Source organism: Anguilla rostrata, chromosome 1 (genome assembly GCF_018555375.3).
Source record: "Anguilla rostrata isolate EN2019 chromosome 1, ASM1855537v3, whole genome shotgun sequence".
NCBI lineage: Eukaryota > Metazoa > Chordata > Actinopteri > Anguilliformes > Anguillidae > Anguilla > Anguilla rostrata.
In genome coordinates, this window is record NC_057933.1 from 25603130 (window position 1) to 25627751 (window position 24622).

At 44.6% G+C, this 24622-nt stretch overlaps 1 protein-coding gene across 3 annotated transcripts in view; it reads left to right on the plus strand.

Moving 5' to 3' along the window:
- tiam2a (TIAM Rac1 associated GEF 2a) overlaps nt 1-24622 on the plus strand; it is a 90503-nt gene that overhangs the window by 48529 nt on the left and 17352 nt on the right. For all 3 annotated transcript variants that reach the window (XM_064331678.1, XM_064331668.1, XM_064331686.1), the window contains exons 7-15: nt 2059-2244; nt 2747-2896; nt 5562-5618; nt 9148-9315; nt 10319-10423; nt 11026-11104; nt 11207-11296; nt 11840-12079; nt 18098-18207. In XM_064331678.1, the coding sequence (XP_064187748.1) occupies nt 2059-2244; nt 2747-2896; nt 5562-5618; nt 9148-9315; nt 10319-10423; nt 11026-11104; nt 11207-11296; nt 11840-12079; nt 18098-18207 (1185 nt within the window). The remainder of the gene's footprint in view (nt 1-2058; nt 2245-2746; nt 2897-5561; nt 5619-9147; nt 9316-10318; nt 10424-11025; nt 11105-11206; nt 11297-11839; nt 12080-18097; nt 18208-24622) is intronic.

Consider the following 24622-nt stretch of genomic DNA (forward strand, 5'->3'; position numbering starts at 1 on the left):
GATCTCATCTTCATTCTCTCTCTCTGTTTGCTTTATTGTCATGACAAACCTATGCATATACAAATAAAAAAACCCAAAACATTCATCGAAAATAAAATCCATTTGCTTAGTCATATTCCTTTGCTGCTGTCTTTCTTGCTCTGTCTTTCACTGAATACATTACAACCTTTTCTTCTCTTTAACTCACTCTGTTTTGCTCCCCTAGTCTCTGAATCACTGTAATTTAATGTTATTCTCTCCCAGTCTTCCTCTCTCATTCCCTGCCAAAGAGCCCCTTGCACTCTGCTGTTCCTATGAGCAGTGCTTCATGTCCAGATACCTTTACCACAGCTTGCTTTCCATTTTCCTAGCGTCGTTATTTATCAAGGGATTTCAGGAAGCAGTAACATTGCATTCGCGTCCAATAAAACCGCACATCGTTCCGTTAGACCTCCTCTGATCAACAGCAACACCTTCACCAAGTTCAGCTCCATTTCAACGTCTCGTCCGTATAGATCAGAAATGAAATATGGCTTTCAGATGCCAGGGCTGACGCCGGCGGTTCCATCGGACGCAGAGCGCTGGAAAGAGTGTCTCCTGTCAGTCCGCATTAAACCTGATCCGCCGCCGTTCCCGCAAGAGGGACGTGACACCACTTTTTTCGGATGACTGCTTTAAATCTTCTCAGCGCACGGCTATTCTGCAGTATCTCTAGGCACAGCACACCCAATACTAGTTCCTGCGTATCGTCAGATTCGCACAGTGAGGTCTGTGAAGGAGTCCCAGAGCGTCCTCAGCTAAATTGGGAAAAAAATATTTTCAGATTTAAAAATATTTTGTTTATATCACCATGTTTCATAAATTGCATAAAAGTTACTGAATGAGGGTCTATGTACTGCATTTATCCACACTGCCAGAAATTATGCAATCATGCAGTTTACCTGTGCAGTATGTAATTATAGTATAATTATTTTTATTACCATTTACTGTTTAATAAGTGATTATCGCATAGCTGTTTGGAGATATATATATTTATAGCCCCAAACAGTAAAGTAGCACAGAATGATGTATGGTTTAAGCTGTGATTTAAAATCTGGAACTGAGGGTGAATCTCTAGTATACTGAAGGAGAATGTTCTAGAGTTCTGGGTCATGGGAACTAAAAGCTGGTTGTCCTCCTGAGACCAGCTGTGATTGATTTAAGTGTTTTCTCTATGCTGTAAGGTACTAGCATGTACCTTATGCTTGTACCTTAGGTATCATCCTCTGTTTGCCTTCAAAAACCAAAAATAAAGTTTTAAAATCAGAAGTGAACCGGGAGCCAGTGCAGGATATAGCTACTGGAGGAATGTTTTCCAACTTCTTTGTATTGTCAGCACTCTGGCACTCTGCTACATTCTTGATAATCTTGTCTTTTTCTGTGAAATAATTATGGAGTACAAAGCATTGGATTAATCCAGTCTAGATGCTATAAAAGCATGGCTCATTTTCTCAGCATCAGACAGGGATGAAAATGACCTTCATTTTTCTTTGCTTTTGAGGTTATAAAAAGAGGTTTTGGTATGTGTTTAATATGGGATTTCACATTTTGATATGACTGTAAGATTACTCGCAAATTTTAGAACTCAGACTTTAAGTTCGCCATTTTAGAGATAGGATCCATGATAAAAAATGAAGGATTAGCTTCACACCGCACGTACAGTGTCATTATCAAGCACTTACAGTGAAAACAATAATAATCCTGGCAGGTATTATTTTAACTGGTTACAAATGCTAATGTTAATGATAAAATTATAATTTTATTATCAACATTACTGTTCTCTCATCAAAGCGAACAGCAAGCAAAGCACAGTGTGAAAACGCTCCAAGTGTACAGGACTGTGGATTTCAGTTTCAGGACGCCCTCCTGGCTGAGTTTCATCGCAGCGAATAACAGAAATGTCAAGCGGGCTTTGGAGATTAGATGCATAACCACTGACCCCGCCAGCCCTGTCCCTCTTCCCCCGGGGCTATCTGCTACATCTGAAATCAATTTCACACCCCCTTCCTCCTCCTCCACCCCCCTTCTTTCGGAATGCAGATCCAGCAGTGGGAGCAGAACCTGGAGAAGTTTAACATGGACCTGTTCCGCATGCGCTGCTATCTGGCCAGCCTGCAGGGCTGCGAGCAGCCCAATCCCAAGAGCCTCCTGGCCACCGCCAGCCGGCCCTCCAAGATCACCCTCGCCCGCCTGGGAGTCTTCTCCGTGTCCTCCTTCCACGCCCTGGTGAGTGTGTATGTGTGGCTGTGTGTGTGTGTGTCTGTGTGTGAGTGTGTGCATGTGTGTGTGTCTGTGTCTGTGTATGTGTGTGTGGCTGTCTGTGTCTGTGTATGTGTGCGTGTGTGTGAATCATAGGCCAGGGACTGGCTCTTACAGTTCATTGTTCTTTTGAAGTCTAATTTGATCTTTGGTGCTTATGTCTGGCATAAAAAAGTCTACCCCCAGGACTTGTTTGAATTCACTTGGAAGTTTTTTTAATGTTTAAAACCACACAAAGAGATCTTGTCATTCAAAGACTGTTTCTTGGTAACAACTATTCACGAGTGTTCACGTTATGAGAAAAATAAATTGTGTTGGAGCGATTTGAAGCCATGTAAAAGTGGGTATAAACATTCCTCTACAGATGAAATATTCCTGTAATTAGAGTTGAGAAAACGCAAACATAAGTGAGTTTTATTCTCCCGAGAATGCGGGTCCAGAGAGCGAGCGTTTTTTGTCTCTCCCTCAGATCTGCTCCAGAAACGAGGCCAGACCCAAGAAGCACTCTCTCTCCTCGCTCGCCCAGCAGCACTCCACCAAGAGGCGGCTCTTCTCCTCGCTCAAAGGCCTGGACGGCCTCGCCAAGAAAGGCCACGAGCCCCGGCCTTCTTCCTCGCAGGTGAACGCTGGCGCCCGGCTCCCGCGCCATTCCCCGCACACCGCCACTGATGAGCGGCGGTATCGTCCCCGGAATTTTAGCGCTGACCTGAAATCAGGTTCCCTGGCCGCTCTGCCAAAAATAACCACGGCGGCCATGTTCATTTTCTCACAACGAGTTGTAGCACCTGCTGGCATACTTTAGAACTGAGTATTTTCCTTCCATACTTTCATACTTTCAAACCGGCACATTGTCTTAATGTTTTATTCTTTTTTTTTTGCAATCAAATGTTTACTGGTTTTCAAATAAAAGGAGCCTACACACTGAACATACATTGTTTACATAGTATCTCTTTCGATACCCACACACACACACACACACACACACACATACCCCTCCAACAGGACCTTGAGAAGTACACTGTTATGTCTATCAGTGTCACGTTCAACATAGAAATCCATTCTGCCTCGGTGTTGAGAGACCCAGCAGCCCTTATAATGAGGTCTTGCTAAACGGTGCGTGTTCTCTTGCCGGACGGGGCGAAATCACAGAGAAAGGGAAAAGAAATGGAACATGAATTATTAAAAGCCATATGTGGTAAATTGCTGTGACCTGTCCCCGTGGAAAAGAACAGATGGTTCTGGAAAGCCCTCAAGCCATTCGCTGAATTTTAAGCGGCCCAAAACGTTTCTGGAGGACCCTCTCCTGGATTTGCACTTGGCCAGGTTCAGTTATTATTATTGTTATTTTTACATTGACAACTGGGTCTTGAGAACCTTTGTTCAGTCCCCACGGGTCACGTGGAGAAAGTCCTGACCCCACCTCTCTGGAACGTCACCTCGCTTATCGAAGAGAGCTACCGCACGTCCCATTTATTCTCACTTCCTATTTCTCTTACTTTTCTTTTCCCGTTTTTTTCTGTTCATCCCAATTTGCAATTTGCATTTTAAGTAGATTTTTAAGTGAACTGCACTCTTTTTTCAGCTTTTAGTCTAAGAGGTATGGAAATGAAAGATCCACACTCAACATTTTCCAATAAAGATGAGCCTAAAGATGAAAAAACAGATCTTATTTGAACATAGTTTCCCCCTTTTGAATGCCTTTCTTTTTATCCTGGATAGGCAGTGAAGATTTTCAGAGACTCACAGATTCATTGAGCATCCTATGTCAATTAGCCCTTTGAAGAGTAGGTTTTTAAAAATATTCTAAGTCAGTTTTCTAGAACTCCATTTCTTTCAGTAACCATAGCGATTGTTATATCAGCAATAGAATGTTCAGTTAATCACATATTTGTGGTCTTACACCTTAAAAGGTTAAGGAGGGCGTAGACTAGCACATGGGTCGTCCATAATCCCCTTCCTGCCTCTCGCCCCTCACGGCCCAGCGCTGGTGTGGGTGGTGTTTGTTTCTTGACCACGGGACGCATGGCCGTGTTGAAGAATAATGCTTTATCTTGAGTCGCCACACAGGAAACCCCAGCTGTCTCCTTCTCATGCCAGCGACTCCTCGCCGAGCACACGTCTCTGCCAGTGCAGGAGCGCTAGCAGACATTAACAAGAAGCAAGCACTCCCTTAGACCTGTCAGATGTGCTGGCTCGAAATTTTTCCAATTTGCAGGCTAATCCCGCCTAGCGTCAGACTCCCGTCGGCTTCCTAAATTCTAGGACCGGTGTCGCTCTCACACGCACGTGTGCCCGCCCACCTGGGTCCGTCATGCCCTCAGAAACCCGCCGCGTCAGCAAGCCGCCGCCGCACGGTCTCTCCGTGCCCCGCCCTTGCCGACGCAGCAGCCTAAATTTAAATGCTTCCGTCCTTGCCCCCCTGGGGTCTGCCCAGGCAGGAGGACACATCCCCGCGATTCGGTGAAGGCTCGGGTAAAGGAACGGGGCTGCAGCAAAGTCAGATTTTGATTTGTAGATCCGTAAGAGAACTTAAGTCTCTAAAATTAGGCAGTTTTGCAACGAATGCGTTCCCTGCTTCACCCCCGCTGCCCCATTCGTCAGATGTGGTTTAAAAAACTTTTTTCCAGACCGCGGACGTTTACTTATTTAAGAGGGTGATTTAATGTATTGCTTATTTATAAGTGCCTTGGTTAGAGGTACAGTGGCAGTGTTCTACTGCTGAACTGAACCTGCAAAAAGAATCTCAGTTTTTTATTTTAATAAAAAAGAGCAAGTTATGTGATCTGAGCTGTCCTGCATCACGCAGATTCCTGTATTACAGCCTGTAAAATTCAGGGTCACTGTACTTGTCAGTCTACGGTTAGCCATTCAAGCCAGAACTGGGAAGTCCTTTAAGGTATTGAGAGGAGAGAAAATCCGCTGTTGTTATGGAATGACTGGTGAAAGCGAGACAGACGGCGGACAGCCTGTGCGGTGGCAGCAGTGATACAGCCGGCAGCCGACTCACCACACCGGCCGAGCCAGGCCCGTTTTAACTCTTCCACCGCATCGACCGTTATTTTTAGGGAAGTACTGGAAGTTATTTTTTCCCCAGAATGGAAACGAGTGGAAGAGGCTGGAAGCTGAAAATAGTTTCATATATATATACATGCGTCTGTGTGTGTGTGTGTGTGTGTGTGTGTGTTTGTGTTTGTGTTGCCCTTGGTCACTGCGAGGATGACTAAGGGTTTTTTTCCTCAGTGAAGTGGTTGGTACAGTGCTTTTTTTCTCTTTCTGTCTTTTAGGTCTTTGATGGAAGTTGTGAGGGACAGCTAAGCCCTCTTCCTCCCTGCAGCTCGGAGGTGAGTCACGCCTTCCATGTCTTCTGCTCACATTTCACACAGTCTACTATTGAGCACCTGAGTCCCCTCAATGTATGAAAGACGTGTCCTCTGCTCACATTTCACACAGTCTACTACTGAGGACCTGGGTCTCGTCAATGTATGGAAGATGTGTCCTCTGCTCACATTTCACACAGTCTACTACTGAGGACCTGGGTCTCGTCAATGTATGGAAGACATGTCCTCTGCTCACATTTCACACAGTCTACTACTGAGGACCTGGGTCCCCTCAATGTATGGAAGAGATGGACAGCAGGCCGTCAAAGACTTTATTCAACACATATTTTTCCTTATCCTAATGATAAAAGTACAGTTACACTTACTAATATGTTTGATAAACGTTTTTCATTAAAACATTTGGTAACACTTTACTTGAACCCTTCCACATAAGGCCATAACACCTTAAGAGAAGATGTCAGAAGATGGCAGAACAGATGATGTCAATTTATGTCAAATGTCATCATTTTTATTGGCAAATGTTATGACAGATGATACCGATGAAAGTGTGACATTGTTATGTAATTTGACAAACGCTGTTATGCCATCTTGTGGCAGCTGTTATGTCACGCGTACGACAGTGTTATGTCAGCCTTATCCCGAAGGGTGCAAGTAATGTGTCGCCAAGAATTCTTTGGCAAAAGGCACCCAGTTCACTCTAAACATGGTTGAAATGAAAGAACACACCCTAGCAAACAAATGAGTGTTACGTGTGTGTGTCCTGGCGAATTGTGATATCGTTTCCAATTTCCTGTGACTGTGACCTGGTCTAGGTCAGTGGTATAATAGTGGAGTCTGCAGTCATACATATCTATGTATATTGCTGTCTCTCGTGATTCATCATGATGGATGACTCAAAGACATCACATAGATCATCGCAACAGCATCACATCCAGAACATGCCATTCATCCAGCGTAGGTTCATCATTTTCCCATCTGAAGTAAATCTCATGTGATCCATCACTGTGTCTAGTTCATTTTCAATGGAGCCTTCTCAGTCTGGAGTCCTTTAGCTCTATTATAAATCCTCTAAAGTTGCTCCTGAATTTATAGAGCTCATGTGCAAAAATACTTTGTGTTGTCTAGCAGAATTGCAATGGATTGTCTGGTAGTTTTTATTCCGCAATGTAAAACACACAGTGAACCACAGAGATTCCCAGTCAGTGTCAACTTTGACAAGGTGAATTGTGGAGACCAGACCCCTCGTTTTACCCACAGTGCTTTGCATTTTATGCAGTTGGTCAGTTGGGGAGCTTCAGGGCGCCCCACAAGCATGTAATGCCAAACTAACATGAAAGAAAAGCCAGGCCAAAACAGAAATGGAGCTGTAGATCTTTAAATGTACGCAGACTGTCAACACCAAAGATGACACCTTGAGAGCATGTTCTTTTTCTACTTGTTAAAGATGCTATTGGACATCACCCAGTTACAGTTTCTGATCCAGAGCATTCCAAGTGTGTTGGAAAAACTGGTTAAATCATTATTTATGATTTCCAGGATAGATGTTTGAGAACACCTTATCCTGTACTAGTAAATGTATACTGTATTTACCTCAAGGGGGCACCACACAACTGATGGATTAGGAATAGTCCACACTGTAAGGCAGAGATACTTACATCTGGCCCACAAGGCCAGTAGCACTGCTGGTTTTTCTTTTCTGCCTGACATTTAATTTATTGATTAATGCCACTGATTAGCCAGGGATGTAACTCACCTGGTTTCCCAGGTTTAAATCAGTCTTGATTAGAATGTAAGAAAGGATGCAATTTGAGAAGAAAATAAATACATTTTAGTTTCAGCTGAACTTTCCAGACTGACAAAATGTTGATTTAAATTGTCTGTCAAAGATAAAGACAAACGGTGAATGAATCACAGCCAGTATCAGTTCACCAGGCCTATCTGCACATAAGGAACCAGGCCTCTCTGCCTAGTTGTAACAGCAGGCTGGCAATCTGTTGACTCTGCAGAGAGTAAACTGTAGATCTCATTGTGTGCAAAGGGATCTTCATTGGCTGACTCGCTCACCAGGGGTGGAGGCCCTCCATCTTGGCTCCGGGGGGGCCCGTTATTCCGTAGGATTGCCGGTACGCTCCCAGAATCCCCCTAGTGCTGCTGGAGAGAGGAGCCACTCATAGACCGCGTTACCACAGCACACAGGCAGACACCTTTTATAGTTCTCCTCCTCTTTTCATTCAGCCCGTGCCTTCCCCTGCCCCACTGCACTCTCATCTGTCTCTTCCTGTTGGCTCTTTATTTGAATGCAGTGGATCTCTGCGATCCCATTGGTGATACCCTTTCACTTCGTATTGTGTGCAGGGTATGCTGAGAGATCTTGGATTTCCCTACATAATCCTAATCGAAGCCCATCTAAATGTGTCCTTCAGTATCTGCAACAGCTATGGGGTTAGGGAACACTCAGGACATTACGATAGGGGCCCCTGTCCTAGTTCTGGGAAGCTCACGGGTCTTCTGGTTTCCTTTGTTTTTTCAGGATGAACTTTAGCTGAAGCAGCTGATTACAGAGTTGACCCACTTGGTTTCCTGGGCCCAAATTGGTTTTAACGTTGAAGCAGGGTTTTGGTGTTGAAGTGAAGGGCCTACTACAGGCTGCCTTCTCTCCCTAACCCCACCCTTGGTTAAAGTAGTGCCTTGTGTGTGGCAGAATGAGTGAGGGTGAGAGAATATTTCCAACCATTTTAGAACTAAAGAAAAGGCTTTTTCTTCTCTGAATAGGACTTTTCCATGGACGTCTGAGTTGGTCTCAGAGTCTGTGACTACTGCAGTGACATAGTGGCAAACAGTTTCCAGTAGCCTCAGAAATACAAGTCCTTCTGTGCAGAATTCACCCTGACCGATCCCAAATGTTTACTCTGTGTGTGAGTCATTCGGGTTTGAAAACAGAAACGCGTCTATTCCTTAGCGAGACGGCTTTCCACAAGCACGAACGATTATTTGGTTGTTCTGTTTATTTTTTCTTGTTAGTTTTGTGTACTGGTGTGGATCTTTTTTTTTCTTACATGCTCGTGTGGCTTTCTTGTGGCGCATTTCTGCGAGTCTGAAGAGCTGTAAGATGACGACCGCCATTTGCATTTCGGAGACGCGAAGTCTCAACCCGAAACCGAATGAAATGGCGCTTTAATGCGGAATCGCGGAAGCATGAAATTACCGGTGACCTCCTCGTGGCCATGTGACTGAAACAGCAGATGACTCTTTTATTTTTATTTTTTGAGGGGGGCACGGCAATAGTGAGAACAATCAAAACGCTTCTTCATTCTGGCAGTAATTAGACTGCGATGATCGTTATTTCGATTATAATTACTTGAATTTCTAATGTCTAAAATCAAATCAATGATAAAATCATAAAGATTTTGTAATTAGCCAAATCTATTTGGATTCTCTTCAGCCCCTTTACTCTGTGCCTGTTTACTGTTTGTTGCATTATTAATTTTTTTTCATCCTGTTTTTTTCTCTCCTGCCCTCCCCAAAAAAATAGAGACTGGATGGTTTGGCTAATCTCTACGCTGCAGCCTTGTGTAAAGGCAGCCACTGGGACAGGTGCCCAGAGACTACGTGCTGCGTTTATCTGCCGGACCACAGGGCCGTCTCCGTGCCTGTAACGGGTGACTTAACGGCGACGGACCTGCTGTCCTCGGTCTGTAAGGTAGGTACTGGGAGTTTGGGATTTTTTGTTATCGGGAACAGTAGTCCTGCACCTCATTAAAAGGCACTTCTGTGGATGGCGAACTTTAGGTGAACTTTCCTCATGTGCCTGAAGACACAACATTTATTTTTTCAATTTTGACTTTATATTTCAAGATGGAATGTTTCTTGAGGCTTCTTGAAAGATGCAAGGGATTATACGGGTCAGTGAAGAGGTTGATGGTAGGGGTGTGACTATAATGTATGTATAATAATGAACCAGGTGTTTACTAAATGTTTGAAATGCTTTTATTGTGAAAATAGACTCCAAAAGAGGATTATGGGAGTGGTGAGGGGAAAAACAAACAAAAAACAAAAGCGAGTTGAGATGTAAACTACCACAGGCCTTTTTGTTCAACAGTGATGTAGTGGTTTATTGGTGTGTCATGACACAGGGTCAATACCAACTAGCTGAAACAATGTTTCCACCATGGATGGGAGAGCAGTTCAGAGAACTGGCAAAGTGGCTTTCTACAGGCTTTTAAAGCAATCCACAGTGTTCTGGTGGACAAAGGCTACTGTACAACATTGCATCTTGTGTTGCAGTTATCAAGGTGTTGTAGTGTGTGTTGAATGCACTTTGACCTGTTAAAACTTAATTTAGAGTTGTGTCAGCCCAGGAGTTATTGTATGTCTTTGTTTTTTTTTTTTTTGGAATTGATCTATGGGAGGTTGATTTTGTAATTGTGGTGTGGAGGGTGGGTTGGTTGGTGTGGGTGGGGTTTTCTTTTGCGCACCCCCTACAGTTCCTTCACAGACTCCATGTTGAAAACCAGGCTTTAGGTGGAGCGGCAGAGGCCTGAAAGCAGTCAAACTTATTATCACCTGTGACTTGCAGTTCAATGCATGTTGAGTGTATCCAGGCCACTGCTCTCTCATTTGGAACACTACTTCTCTTTGTGTTAGCATATATTGTTAGGACCCCAATACGAGTGCTCATTTCTGTTCTGCCCCCGCTCTCGCAGATGAGGCAGCTGGACGCCCGTCTGCACGGCCTGCGACTGCGCAGGTGCATGGGACAGAGTGTGGAGGTTGTCACGCTCGCCCCCAGCGAGCTCATTCAGGACCTGGTAAGGGCCCAGACGCTCGTTCATACACATGCTCCATCACGGTTATCCTAGCCCCATTTCTCAGGCTTACAATATATCTGTCTGAGGCTCTATTAATTAGGCAATTTAAAACCTGGAATCAGGACAAGCATTGCCCTTATGTTTTTCTGCACAAATTGCATACTTGTTGATATTAAGAGCATTGTAAGTTTTTACATTTGTAATAAATTACATTACAGGCATTTAGCAGACGCTCTTATCCAGAGCGACTTACACAACTTTTTATATAGCATTTTACATTGTATGCATTTATACAGCTGGATATATACTGAAGCAATGCAGGTTAAGTACCTCGCTCAAGGGTACAACGGCAGTGTCCTTACCCGGGAATCGAACCTGCGACCTTTCGGTTACAAGCCCAGTTCCTTACCCACTGTGCTACACTCCGTCCGTCTGATGTGCAGACATAGCTGGTGACTGCAATGTTTGTACTTGTGCGGTAAACATTTGGTACATTGCAGCCGATAGTATTTATATGAAAATATGTCAAAATTTTACATTTTGAATGTCGTTTACTGATGGATTCTAATTGGTCTGTGCTTTTCTAAAATAATTGTTAACAGCTGTATGACAGCTTGGAGGTCTTCCCCCTGGATGTGTTCGCCCTGCAGCTGTCCCGGCCCGATGACATCTCAGATTTTGGTGAGTTTCAGGGGAAACTGGGCGCCCATTCTGCCTGTGACCCCGGTCTTGCCCTCTCCTCTTTCATGCCTTTAATGTTTGACCTTTGACCTCTGATCACAGGGTTTGCTGTGACGGGGCATGTAGACGGCTGTGGGCACAGCCACATCTTCGTGAGCGAGACTCTCCCAGATGGACTGGCTTTCAGTGAAGGTACCACGTTGTTTCTTTTTTTTGGCTTTTATTCAGTTTGGGTTTAAAATATATTTCGTCATATAGATTTTGGACTAAATGGCGTGTAGACGCTTGAAGGTTTTGCATTGCAGATGTGAAACGTCCCTTTGCTTTCGGACAGAGTATTTCTGTCTGTTTTCCGTATTGAGAACAAGTGGAATCTGTTTAGGGCCTGGCGTGACCCTGCCTGGACACAGGGCTGCATTCATTCTGCACAAAGAGGAGGACAAAAAGAAAGCGCACTATTCAGTAGTGCTGCAGTGTCGGGGAGAGTGGTGTCATTTCCTCACTTCCTGTGTGTGTTTGTGTGTGTGTGGGTGTGCGTATGTCTGTGTCTGTGTGTGTGCCTGTGTGTGTGTCTGTGTGTGTATGTGTGTGTGCGTGCGTGTGTGTGTATGCCTGTGCCTGTGCGTGCGTGCGTGCGTGCGTGTGTGTGTGCCTGTGTGCGTGCGTGCATGCGTTTTCGTGTGTGTGTGTGCGTGCGTGTGTGTGTGTGCGTGCGTGTGCTTGTCCTGTTGGCAGGGCTGAGGCCGGGGGATGAGATCCTGGTGGTGAACGGGAGGACAGTGTCCATTCTGGAACTGGGACAGATCCAGCCACTTTTCAGCGGGCAGACCCTGGACCTGACACTGAAACGGGAAGTTCTCTTAGCCCCGCCCAACTCTGAACTCCAGGACCCTGGCCCCCCTGTCCCATCAACTAGCCAGCCCCAGCTTCCAGAGGACCTCAAGGACGGTCACAACCAGGCCCGGACCTCTGGAGGTGAGATGCCGGTGAACCGGTACAGTAGCACTATTTCACATACACACTCACACACACAACCTACACCCGCTCGCGAAACCTTACAGCTGCACGAACACAACCCTACAATAATACACACTTGCTCCCTCCAAACACAGTTTTAACGTTGTAAATGTTACATTGTGCAAATACTCAAACATTGTATTGTGACACTACTGTCGCATTATACTGAAAAACCACTATAATGTTACACAATAACACGACTGTCAAGTTATATTTCAACTCATAATGGAACATTCACAGTTCAACTCAACTCCAAACAACAAAATGTCCATGCGGTCAGAGCACCGGTTTGTAACCTATTACTGTACGACCTAGAAGCGTGTAGGCTTTAAAATCCCGTTTGCCAATTGGTTACCGACGCATAAGCTGACCGGACCGTCGACTGGGGGAGGCCCGCTTTTCTTGACGCGCTTGCAGGATCGCGTTTGGGAACAAGCTTTGCCGCCTGTGACAGACGGCTGCGAGTGTCACTGCAACAGCGCCATCGCTCAGTCGAAACGCTTCGGCTGTCGAGCCGTTCTTCGCACAGAGGCGACTGGGTGCCCATGCTGTCCGCGTCCAATTATCCTCTGCAGCTGAGGCATCTGTCTGTGGCCTGTGTTGGATTTACCAGCTTGCAGGGCTTTATCATGGCAGATACAATTGTAGTCTTGACAGTTCAATCTTACAATGCTGTCAAGAGGCGGCGGTTTTTCCTGTCCGCCACGCGGTAGTTGAAATTCCGAAGGTGCCTCGATTTAAAATAAACAGCGAAAAGAAACATTATTTTAAGTTTACAAGAGTTACAGTGTGACCAAACAATAGTCACTCAAAAGGGATTAGGAGTCAGTGGTTATGAGAACTTGGTGTCCAACTGACATGTACTGTGCTGTGGAGCGTGCTATCAGAGTCCTGACAGAGTAGCCAGATGGTTTGATACTGAGATTCAGCTGTGCAACACAGGGGTTCCCAAACTTAGTTTTGTGCACCTTGGAAGGTCTGAAGGAGTCCCAGGGGATCCTCATTAAAACTTGAAACTTGGCTGTTCGTACTTCAGATATTATTTTTGTTTCCTTGCATATTTGAAAAACGACATAATGTTTACACAATATTGTGATCCCTTTTTCGTCATTTAGTATTGGTTTTAGGACTCTTAAGAAGAAAGTTCTAGAAGCTCTGGTCACATGGTCACACTGTCGATTGTACAAACATCTCCTTTCGCTCAATATGCAGTGTGAACATCCCGCCCAAGACCTGCTAGGCACCCGCACCCACGTCTTTTGGTCCCACTCAGTTTTCTTTTTCCTCTGTTGCTGACTTTGGGTTATAATACATTTGTTCATTCACTCATATTCCTTTCAAGGATACTTAGAGAACCAGCCTTTACCATGGATCATTTATCTGAGTACACAACATATACCGCCAAGTTATTCCATGCCTTTAGAACTAGTGGAAATAATTTTTTTTGCATCAGTGTGAATTGTATTCTGAAGTTTTTGATCATTCCAAAGGAATTTCTACTAAATACTTACTAACCAGGACTGCAGATTGTTGGGGAATGATTTACAGTTCTTTACATGACAGAAGGGTATTTTTGTCTCAGTGCTTTTCTGTTCTGAACGAGACACCAAAAAGTAGGTAAATCTTTGGGCAAAATTTCATCCGAAAACATGCGGTAGCAGTGGCTTCCCCTTTTCATCAGCATGTTTCATCAGCATCAGCTGAGCAGCAAGTGCCTTTAAAAAGGGCTTGAAGAGCAGGACTTGAAGTTTCTGAGTCGTAGAGACACAGACATACACACACACACACACACACAGTTTGAACAGCAGCTCTGTTATATTTACACTAAGAGAACCTGCAGGGCATAAGAATGGTAAGCTACGTCTTGATATCTCATTCAGGATTGTTGTGTTTAGTAACTTTTAACATTGCAAAAATAATGTTTGTAGTTGGGGTGACTCTATTATGCTCAATAATATTTGTACATAATATAAATATTATCTTGCACTGGGTTTCCTCCATCTTAATATCATGCGTGTTCTTTTGTATGTGGCTGTTTTTGACCAGTGTATGTTTTCTCATTTTAAATGGAAATACTGCCCTGGTTTGAACTCTGGCAGAAGCGCTCAATGTGAAGTGAACACATTGTGGCAGTCCTACCAGCTTGCCACTAGAGGCCGCAAGTGAACAGCTCAGCTGTTCAGCGGCCTGGCAGCAAGAGACAAACCGCGGCAAGATTACATACAAAATGATACACCCGGCCAGCTCTGGGTGGACATATTGCAACAGCCCCCCCCTCCCCCCCCGCTGCATTTGATTATGAAAAGATAATAATAGGCTCTGAGATTTTTCACACCTTTAACAGTTAACAGGTCCAGATGGAGATGGATGAGATGGATGAGTGTGAGACATTGAAAACCCTCAAGACCTCTGTCTTTCTGATTTAATATTGCTCTGAGCCCACAAGGATTCTAACACAACATTTTAAATACTGTGGAGGTTTGAGGACACGGAACCAAACCATATTTGACCCATGGTGCTTTATAAAAATGTTATGTGATACCCTGCTATTGCATAAGAAATAGTTCTTAGCTGTTATCGCTTGTGTCATATTTGCAAAATAATTTAGCTTAATGATCATTAAAAAAGGCCCCGTAATGGGGGCTGTGTCAAATCTTCAAAATAAAATTTGTTTTAATTCATGAGTAGTTCCCTGAGCTACGGCTAAACCTAAAGGGAGAGTAAGATTAGCAGATCATGGTATAGCTCTTTATGCAAATATGTAATCCAATCTGTTACTGTTGGTGGTGACACCAGAGCAGAATAGCATGGCCACAAATAACCCAGGCATTTACAAACCGGTGGTGCCACAGGCAGAAGCAAAAAAAGGATATTTTTACGTATTAACATTAGCATAAACTGTTATTATAGTCTCTTATTTTACGCAAAATAGCTGCTTCCTGTGACTAAATGCATTTTTGTGAGTATAAATAACCTTCTCGGTCTCATTTTTATAATATGTGAGTTTTCATCTCATGTTTATCTGTTCTTCTGGTTCAAGTAAGGCCTGAATTGGGGGATTAATGAGCATGCTCTTTAAAGAGATTTCTAAAATGCCGTGCAATGGGTGGGTGGGGGGGCTGGGGGTGGTTGGAAGGACGACAAGGGTCCAGTAATGAGATAGTATTTTTGAATGAACCTGAACGGAATGTGGTAATTAACTGATTTGAACTGTGCTTGCTTCAGACTAAAAGCGGTGGTCTTAAGGGTATGCAGTAAGTTTTTCTTTGAAAAAGAAGGGGAGTTTTACACGGCGGGGCTACAGCACCGGCCCTGTGTGTGTCTGAGGCCAGAGAACTCCCCGGGCGAATGGGCTAGCCGTGGTTCAGAGTAGGTTAGGAGCGTGATCGCGGTTAGCTTGATGCATTGCATAGTGTTCTCTACCGACAGTATGGCCCCTGTTCTTACAGCTCTTATGATATGGACATTATTTTGAATGACATTATGACACGGTAAGCCCCTATGGATAAGAAATTATTAAATAATAATGCTAATTAATAAATAATCACGGTTCACATGTGAATTAATCTGCTGCGTACGGGTTGCTGGTCTGAGGATCTGTGGAGAAAATGGAAGGACCCCCAGGAGCAGGCCCAGTGTACCCTGGTGCTCTGCCTTTACCTGTGTTGGACCAGGGAAAGCAGTTAGCATGTTAGAAAGAACTGCTAGTGAGCATGATTGTGTTCACTTATCCAACACATGCTTCATAACTTTCCAAGCAAGCTAAAAATGAGCTTTGGTGTATATTTGTGCATTAGAGCAAATCAAGATATGACTTTGGACTTATGGCTTTGACCAGGACTGGCTGTGCATTCTTCCTCCTTACACTTTCTTATGTTCTTTGTGTATTACACTGTATTACATTCAATTGTATCATTTAAAATGAGTGTATGTATGATGCATTAAATTATATCTGGGATCGTTCAGTCCAGACAACTGAACTGTGTCAGCAGTGGGCGTTACGAAATTTATTTTAATGAAACTGCACCCGCTCTTCATTACATTACATTACAGGCATTTAGCAGACGCTCTTATCCAGAGCGACTTACACAACTTTTACATAGCATCTATTTATACATCTGGATATATAATGTAGCAATGTGGGTTAAGTACCTTGCTCAAGGGTAAAACAGCAGTGTCCGACCCAGGAATCAAACCTGTGATCTTTTGGTTACAAGCCCAGTTCCTTACCCACTGAGCTACACTCAGTTCCTAGATTACCTTTTGTTGACCAACAAGCATGTGATACCTTTTTATTGGCCAAAACCTGACTGTTCTGTGATTTTCAGCCCTAGCTGGGTTCCTTTTGATATAGTAGAGCTGCACAGAAAACTGCATATATGTGTTTTTATTGTGTGAGAAAATAATTTGTATTTAACTGTTGACCCTGTGTACCTTGCCGGAAAACACATACAAATTGTTATACTGTGAAAATAAAAATAGCCCAGCGTTCCTCCGGTTGGTGCGTAGGAGGCAGTGTGGTTTTCCATTGTTATTTTGGTGCGTTTGTTAGCCTGCAGTGTTCAAATGATGATGTTACATAACTCACATTTGACTTGAGATCATGGAAACTGCCTTAAATGTTCTGTTATCGATGTGCTTGTCATATGAAGATTGCGCCTTGGACCTGCTGCTAGTTTTCACTTTGAGTGTTTCCACGACTCTAGGGGGGACCGAACTCATCACATGTCACTATGGGCCCACACTCGTTTCATTATAGTCCTCTGGATAAGCTTTATACGGCATCTGCCAAATGAGTGTAACATTGCATGCATTTAACAGGCTCTCAACCTCTCCTATCCAAAACAAATTGCGTAAGTGCATTGGAATGGATTTATAAGACCGACGGTACTACCGAAAGGATGTTCAGCACTTAACATTAACAGTGAAACAAGAAGTACTAGAATGAGCTGTACACTGTTATCATAGTCGACTATCCTGACTCATCTGGTTGTAGATGAAGTGGTACGATTGTGCTAGAAAAGAGGGTCAGGCTTGAGGAAGCTAGGCTGCAAAAGAGAAAGCACAAACATAAAACATGAAAATGGGAGCCACATTTATATGCAATCAAGCATAAAATGGGTATGCGCAATTATTTTGCTCGAGCTTTATAGAATGCCATTTTGTGTCAACAGCTGACTGCTGATTTTCAGCTGACATCTTTTTACCCAGGAGCAAAACTTGAGAAATTACTTATCCTATTTATCTTTCTGTTTCCTGTTTTGCCATAGACTTAAACACCAATAAAGGCTGAGCTTAACTGTAGGGAATGTGTGATTTGACACAATTACACATTATGAATAGTGTGATTTAAGAGTCGTTTTATTTTTGTCATATTTCATCTCTTGAAGTTTGTAAGGCTTTGAAGGAGACAGGTCCATGGAAACCTGCCGGTCATGATTACCTGGACCCTTGTCTTCTGAAGGACACCTGCTGCAGATTTAATGTTTGAACTGCTGACGCATATTTTTAACCAGACTCTTATAAATTGATTTTGTCAAGAGTAGAAGGCTTCCTGTGTTCCTACCCCTTTAAAGGGTGGGAATCCTTTTGACCTCAATAATTGTCCCATCTCTAATCTACAGCTAATAGCATTTCTGTAGGTTTAGTTTGTAAAAACATCTGCTGAAGATTGTACCTGTTTTCATGCATGACAGAGTAAAGTTTTGCTTTAACAGCACTGTTCAATGTTGTCGTGCCTACACTTGTGTATTTGTTTTGGTATACTCTGCTTTCTTGGCCAGTTCCGCCTTGATAAAGAGGTGACAGTCTCAATGGGGCTTTCTCCCAGATAAGTAAGGGATAAATTAGTAAATAAATTAAATATTAGAAGCAGACCACTGCAAATAAACTACTTATGAGTCTGGACATTGAAATGTAGTCATTACTCTCTGTATTTTAAAAAATCGCTCACGGTTCCTCCTGTATCTTCTCCAGATGAGTTTGGAGTGGCAGACGGCCATAGTGGTTTCATAGGATCTGGTCTGGAGAATGGTCCACAGCCGCCTTACGGCACCCGCCGGAGCGAACAGAACCACGACGGAAAGGTAAGCGGGGCTGGCGGGACTCGCGCATGTGCTCCGAACCCTCCTGCCGTTCCCCAATCAGCGCTCCGCCAGCGTACGCGGACCGCTCGACTGCAGACAGCTGATCTGAGATCAGCGTTGGCGAGCGGCGGTGCGAAAGAGCACGCGGTCTGAAGCACGATCCACGTGAAAACGCTGCGCCGTGGACCACAACGCTTTACCGGAACGCGTCTGACTCAAAATGACCCAACGGGGGAAGAAATACTGCGACCACACTTTCAGTTAGGTTTGGAGCTCAGTACTAGGGGAGAAGAGTGTGGAGGGCTGGGTTGTACTGTGGCTTTATAGCAAGAACAGTTCCTAGTTCTTTTAGAGTTCCTGGAAGCGAACTCAGGGAAAGCTATAACACGTGTTTTGTTGTCACCCTGCCTATCTCTAACGCTGAATTTGACACCATCCTAAATAGGAAATCATGCATGCCTTGCTGTGTCCCTATGAACTTCTCTGTGTGTGTGTGAGAGAGAGAGAGAGTAAGTAAGTGAGATGTCTTGTGTATACATATGTATGTAAGTGTATATGTGTATAGTATACATAGTGTATGTAGTGTATATGGCCATAGTCAGGAGCAGCTGTGGCCTTGTGGCACGAGCTGGTATCCTCCTCATCACCCTGTAATTAACCACCCTCGCGGGTATCCATTGTCTCTGGGAAAGCCTGCTTATTACTGTCAGAGCGCGGGACAGTGATGAGCTATAGAAAGAAGCCAAGGGCTAATTGTTCTTGACGTGAAGAACAAACACTTCTGGCACCGTCCTTCCCCCCCCCGTTCCGTTTCTGACCACGACTGCAGCTTCTCGCGGAACGCTTCCAGATCGAGCGCTGGGAGAAGCCCAGGGCGCCGTCGGTGAGCTGGTCGTCGCATCTTGACCTGACCGTTTGGCACCGTAGCCTCCTCATTGGTTAAGCTAGCGAGGGCGGTCGAGGAGTGGTCACGGAATTATTCGCGAGCACGTCTCGGAGGTTCTGGGGGTTCACCCCTTCCTCTGACTCTTCCCCCTAACACCAGAAGAGACTGAATCTTGTCCTTGGGAAGGAGAGCAGGGCAGAAAACGTTGGCGTGTTGTTGTGGACTCCTGTCCTGATCGCACTCTCAATACTGTAAGTACTTGTTAGCTTCTTTCCAGCAACTCTGCATGATGACAGGTTTTTTTTTCAGTGGGCTGGCTTCTTTACGGATTCTGGATCATTTACATTTACATTTAGGCAGTTAGCAGACGGAGCATATCTGGAGAAACTTACATAACTGTATACGTAATTGTTTAGGCAATGTGCAGAGCCGCCGCCAAGTATCACAACCAATGGAAGCAGCCATTACATAAACCTACAACATCATTTTAAACCTACATCGTAACATTAAACCTGCAGCATAATATTAAACCTACATCGTAACGTTAAACCTACAGCATAATATTAAAGCTGCAACATGTCGCATCATCAGTGTGATCGTCAGCTTCTCTCTCCTGCATCTCGCTTATATTAGATTCTTACACTTCAAGTGAATTGACTTCTTTATGGACTCTGGGCTGTGTTTTCTTCTTTGTTTAAACACTGATTCTGATACTTTGGCGGGGTGCCCTAGATGGAGATTCAGGTGCTCAAATGCGTTTGCTTGCGGTCACACAAAAGCGCACCAACCTGCTACGGATAAATGCTCTCCACAGGCGGCGCTAAATTACTTAAATGGAGTGGCCTTTTGCGCAGTAACGCAATTTTGTGACCCGGGCTGTTGTGTGTTGGGTCGCTTATGTGCTGTTATTTTGCCTGTGAATGGTCTTATATAGAGACCCATTTGGGGCTGATGGTGTTTTCTCACTTATGTCATTTTCCAAACTCAAGAGACGGTGAGTCGCAAGGCATATTGGTTAAGGAAAGTACTAGACTGGCCAGAGGGTTGCAAGTTCAAGTTCCAAATCAGGCACAGCTATTTGTAACTTTGTGTATGTGTATATGAGTATATACAGTATTTATAATGTGAGCTATGTGAGAAGCCCTTGGATTAGAGCATCTGGAAATTAAATAGCTGAGTAGCGATTTCTCCTCCCTTTCCTGTTTGTCCGATAACAAAGATGGCTTCCCTGTGGCCAGGATTTGTGGTTAGGTTCACAGTACAAGAATCAATTCACTTATCAGCCATGTGACACCGCAGGCAGGATTGTCTGTCTATGAGCTGCATGGTGGAGATCAGCGAAGGGAAGGAATTTGCTTTTGAAGATATGTGTAATTCTGATAGATTTGTAGAATAATTCATTCCAGTATTTTCTCTGATTGTCGGAGTTTAGAATCTACCTACGTGGAATGGGTGTGTGTCACCAGCATCTCGGCGAGTTAAAAAACGTAACTTGATAGGGAGGAAAGCTTCCAGATTTTGTGGAAAGTATGATGATCATTATTGTCAGTATGCCTGTAGGACGCTTTTTTGATCTCACTCATTTTTCACTACAGTCCTATAGTGCAGTCGTACTTCACCTATTCCTTGCTGTAGCCCTATTGGGCAGTCTCACCTCACTTTGTTTCGTTCTGTAGCCCTATAGGGCAGTCTCATCTCACTCAGTGCTTGTATTAATCCAATAATCATGGCCTTGTCCCACGCCCTGACCTCTTCCTGCTCACGTGCCACTGTCTGGGCGTGGCCGTGGGGTGTGAGGTAGCAGATTGAGCTGGGAGTGATTAAGGGGTTATCTGGAGGAGGGGGCTGGAAAAAGGTGCTCCACTCTACATGGCTCTGGCTCCGCCTACTTGTGCGCTGACAAATCATTGAGTCATTCAGTCAAATCTGTCTATCAGATATGTAGATGCATGCCATAACAAGGGTATGCAACAATATATTCTGGCCTAATGCTTTACAGTCTTTAAAATGTGTCTTTCACTGTATTTGCCTTACTTACTACTGCCAGGAAGAAGGCACACAGGCCTGGATCCAATCAATATTTATATTTCAGTATTTAGTATTTAATATTAATATTAGATGTCATATTAATATTAACACTTGGCCTTATTTGAGTCACAATTAAATGCAAGTATTATTTTATTTTTTAACAAGTAGTTTTTTAAGCATTGACCAAAATTAAAGTCAAAATCTAACTGTGGGCATTCCAATGTATAGGCCATTGGTTTTTAGTGTGGTCTTGGAGGGCTGCAGGGTCTGGTGGTTTTTGCACTTAAATCATTTTCAGCAATTCAGTACACAGTTAACTTGCCTCGCTGGTTTCTTGGGCCTGAACTGGTGGCTGATTTTAAGGTGAAAACAAAAGCCATTGTTCACCGCTGCAGAGTTAAGACCCCTTGGTACTGTATGTACCTTTTTATATTTACACTTTCAAAAGAATTAATGCTTTTGTATGATAATAATTCAGGTTGGAATAATTACAATGTGGGTTTAATAGTTGTAGTGACCTATTGTACCCTTTATTCAACTATTAAACCCACATGGTAATTATTCCAACCTGCATTTTTATCATACAAAATCGTTTTTTTAAGTGTAAATATAAAAAGGTCTATACCTAAAATGTATCAACTAAAATGTTAAGTTTATACATTTAACTTTACATTTTTAGTTAAACGTATTAGCTAAAATGTTAAGTTAAATGTTTGTTGTAGCCAAACCTGCTACTGTGTCACGGAGAACTCCACCACCTGGTACTTCAGTGCCAATGGCAAATAAATGAGTGTGTGCCTTAGCACTTAGCTTGTCCCACACTTCAGTCTAGTCTCACAGCAAACCCTGTGTTTTATCCGGGGGACTCCAGATGGACCGTGGACGGCGCTGGCCGTGTGCCTGAGTGTTGTTTACACTGCCCACTCAGAGATCCTGTTGACCAAATGGTTGTTTAAACTAAGCTACTTTATGTTGCCTAAGCCTAACTAAGAGCTTTTAAAAGGATTTGTTGTGTGTGTTTTTTTTTTCAGGGAAGCTACACCCACAGCTTTAAACTGCGGGCTTTTGGTCTCATCGCTGATTAGCTCTGCATGAATAAACTTGAGGTGGACGGGTTGCGATGCGATGGGTTCGGAGTCACGATGGCGATGCGTGTGTCGCGTGTGGCGATGTAAACGTGTCGAAGGAGGGCAGCGCAATTTCAGTTGATGGTTTGACAGGACCGTACTGCTCTCGCGTTGCTTTTTCTCGGTAAGGTACCTCACGTTATGAGGTCAAAAGTGCTTGACTGTGGTGGTATTGTTAGATTAACTGCTCTACTGCCGTCTTGATCACAACAGAAGAAGCGAGGCCTGTGATGCGAGTCTTTGCCACAGTGCAAAACTGCATACTTCCCATATGCGGACACTGGGGTGTCCGCTTCCGCTAGCCCAAAAAGGAGGACACTGCGCCGTGGCATTGATTTAGGGGGAGGCGGAACGCTGACTGGGAGGGGGGAGACTAGGGGAGGTAGCGAATAGGCTGGCTACCAGCTGAGATTAGATACCAATCAAATGCGCAAATTTTTGAGTCTGAGCCAGTAAGATTGAAGAATATGACACATTTGTGTTGTATTTACATTTTTTACATTATGCTCACGAATGCCGGACCAATATGCATAAGACAAAAGGCGGCACTGGATGGAGGACATCTCGATCAAACACCGTACTGTTCGGTCTCAATTAATTTTAGGCCACTTCAGTTGTTATCTTGATGGGTCCATGCATGGATCCCAGAAAAACCTTTCAGCTTTGTTGGTGCATAACTATGGTTTCTGGAAAAAAAAAAACACCAAAAAACCCCAAACTCCCTCTTGCCTGTGGAGCAGTCCCATCCTGAACCCCCAGACGGGGAGGTTGTTTGAGATGCACGTGTACAGTCAGGGAGGGTAACTTTAGTCCCTCCGTCGACATATGGTCCCGGAGGTCAGGCAGCTAATCCGGGTTTACCGGCCAAACAGTCGCCACGACCGAGAGCGAGGCGGCGGCGGCACAGTCGCCGGAGCGTCTCGGAGCGGTACCGCGGCACGCGACCCCCCCTCTACCCCACCCCCCCACCCCTCCCCCGGCAGCGGCGATGGCCGCCGGGCCGTGCCTGTACCTCTCCGCCCTGATGGAGCTCTTCGTGCGGGACCACCTCCCGGCCGAGGCGCTGCGGGCCGCCCTGGCCGTGCGCCGGTTCCGGCCCGGGGGCGCGGCGGAGGGGGAGACGGGCGACTGCCTCGGCTTCGCCCTCCTGTGCCTGGGGCGGGCGCTCAGGGACGAGCTGGCGCGCCTGCTGGAGGGCGCGGCCGCCTGCGCCGCCTGCCGTCGGCCCGCGGGCACCGTCGTCAAGGTAGCGGTCGGGGGGATGGGGGGGGGGAATTCCTTCGGTTTGATTTGGTCGCATTGTTGCTTCGTTCTTAGGTAGTCGTGGTGATAGGGCTGCATTTTTTAAACGCACATACGCGAGCACCACTGTAAGGACACAGTGCCTGTTTAAAACAATGATACTGACTAAATGTATGAGGGGAAAGGGGGCTGTATGGGTTGCAGTATTTGTTGGGAGTGCTGGACAGTTGCAAACCATGACTTTGTGAGCTGAGGAATGGATTGGGGTCTGTCAGAGCCGTGTGCCGTCGTGACACGATGGTGTTATGGAAGTTATAGCAGGGTTGTGGTGTCATGGTGAGGTTACAGTGTTACTGTGAGCTTATGTTCGCACTGTTTGAGAAATGTCTCCAGGGATACTTGTCCCTGTCGTGTTTCTTTGACACTGTTCTGAGAGAGAAGTGGCAAGACTTCTCTCACTTTAAGAATTTTTCAGCGTCTTTGTGTGTGTGCGTGTGTGTATGCACGCACATGTGTGTGTGTGTATGTGTGGGTGTGCCAGTGAGAAATACATGTGTTTACTCATGAATTTTTGTTTTGTGCGTGTAAATGCAGGTGCGTTGTATATGTGTATATGCGTCTGCACACGTGTGTGTAAATGTGTGTCTGTTTTTTATGTATGTGTGTTAAATGCCTGCGTGTTAATTTTTGTATACCTGCATATTTGTATGTGCAAGTCCATATGCGTGTGTGTGCGTGTGTGTGCAGTGCATGGACAATGGCAACCTAATGTAATGCTTGCCAGCTCAGTGATGTGCGGGGACAGCGTATCACAAACAGCTTCCAAACTGACCCTATAATTACCCCTAGCCCCTGCTGCGGTGCATCTGTGAGGGTCTGTGCTGTTCTAGGGAGAGATATTCTGTTCTTTCATAAGGACGAACACAATTTACCATTAACGCATTGTGCAGTACTGATAGAATGCAGTGTAATGCTATTAGCCAAGGCTGATTTCAGAATCTCTAGCTAAAATGACATAATCTTCTCCAGCCAAGCTGAATGTACAGTAACAATGCTACTTGATTAAAATCAAAACCCACATATATCTAACTATTTTACAGAAACAGATTTTTTTAGTCCCCCATGTACTTTT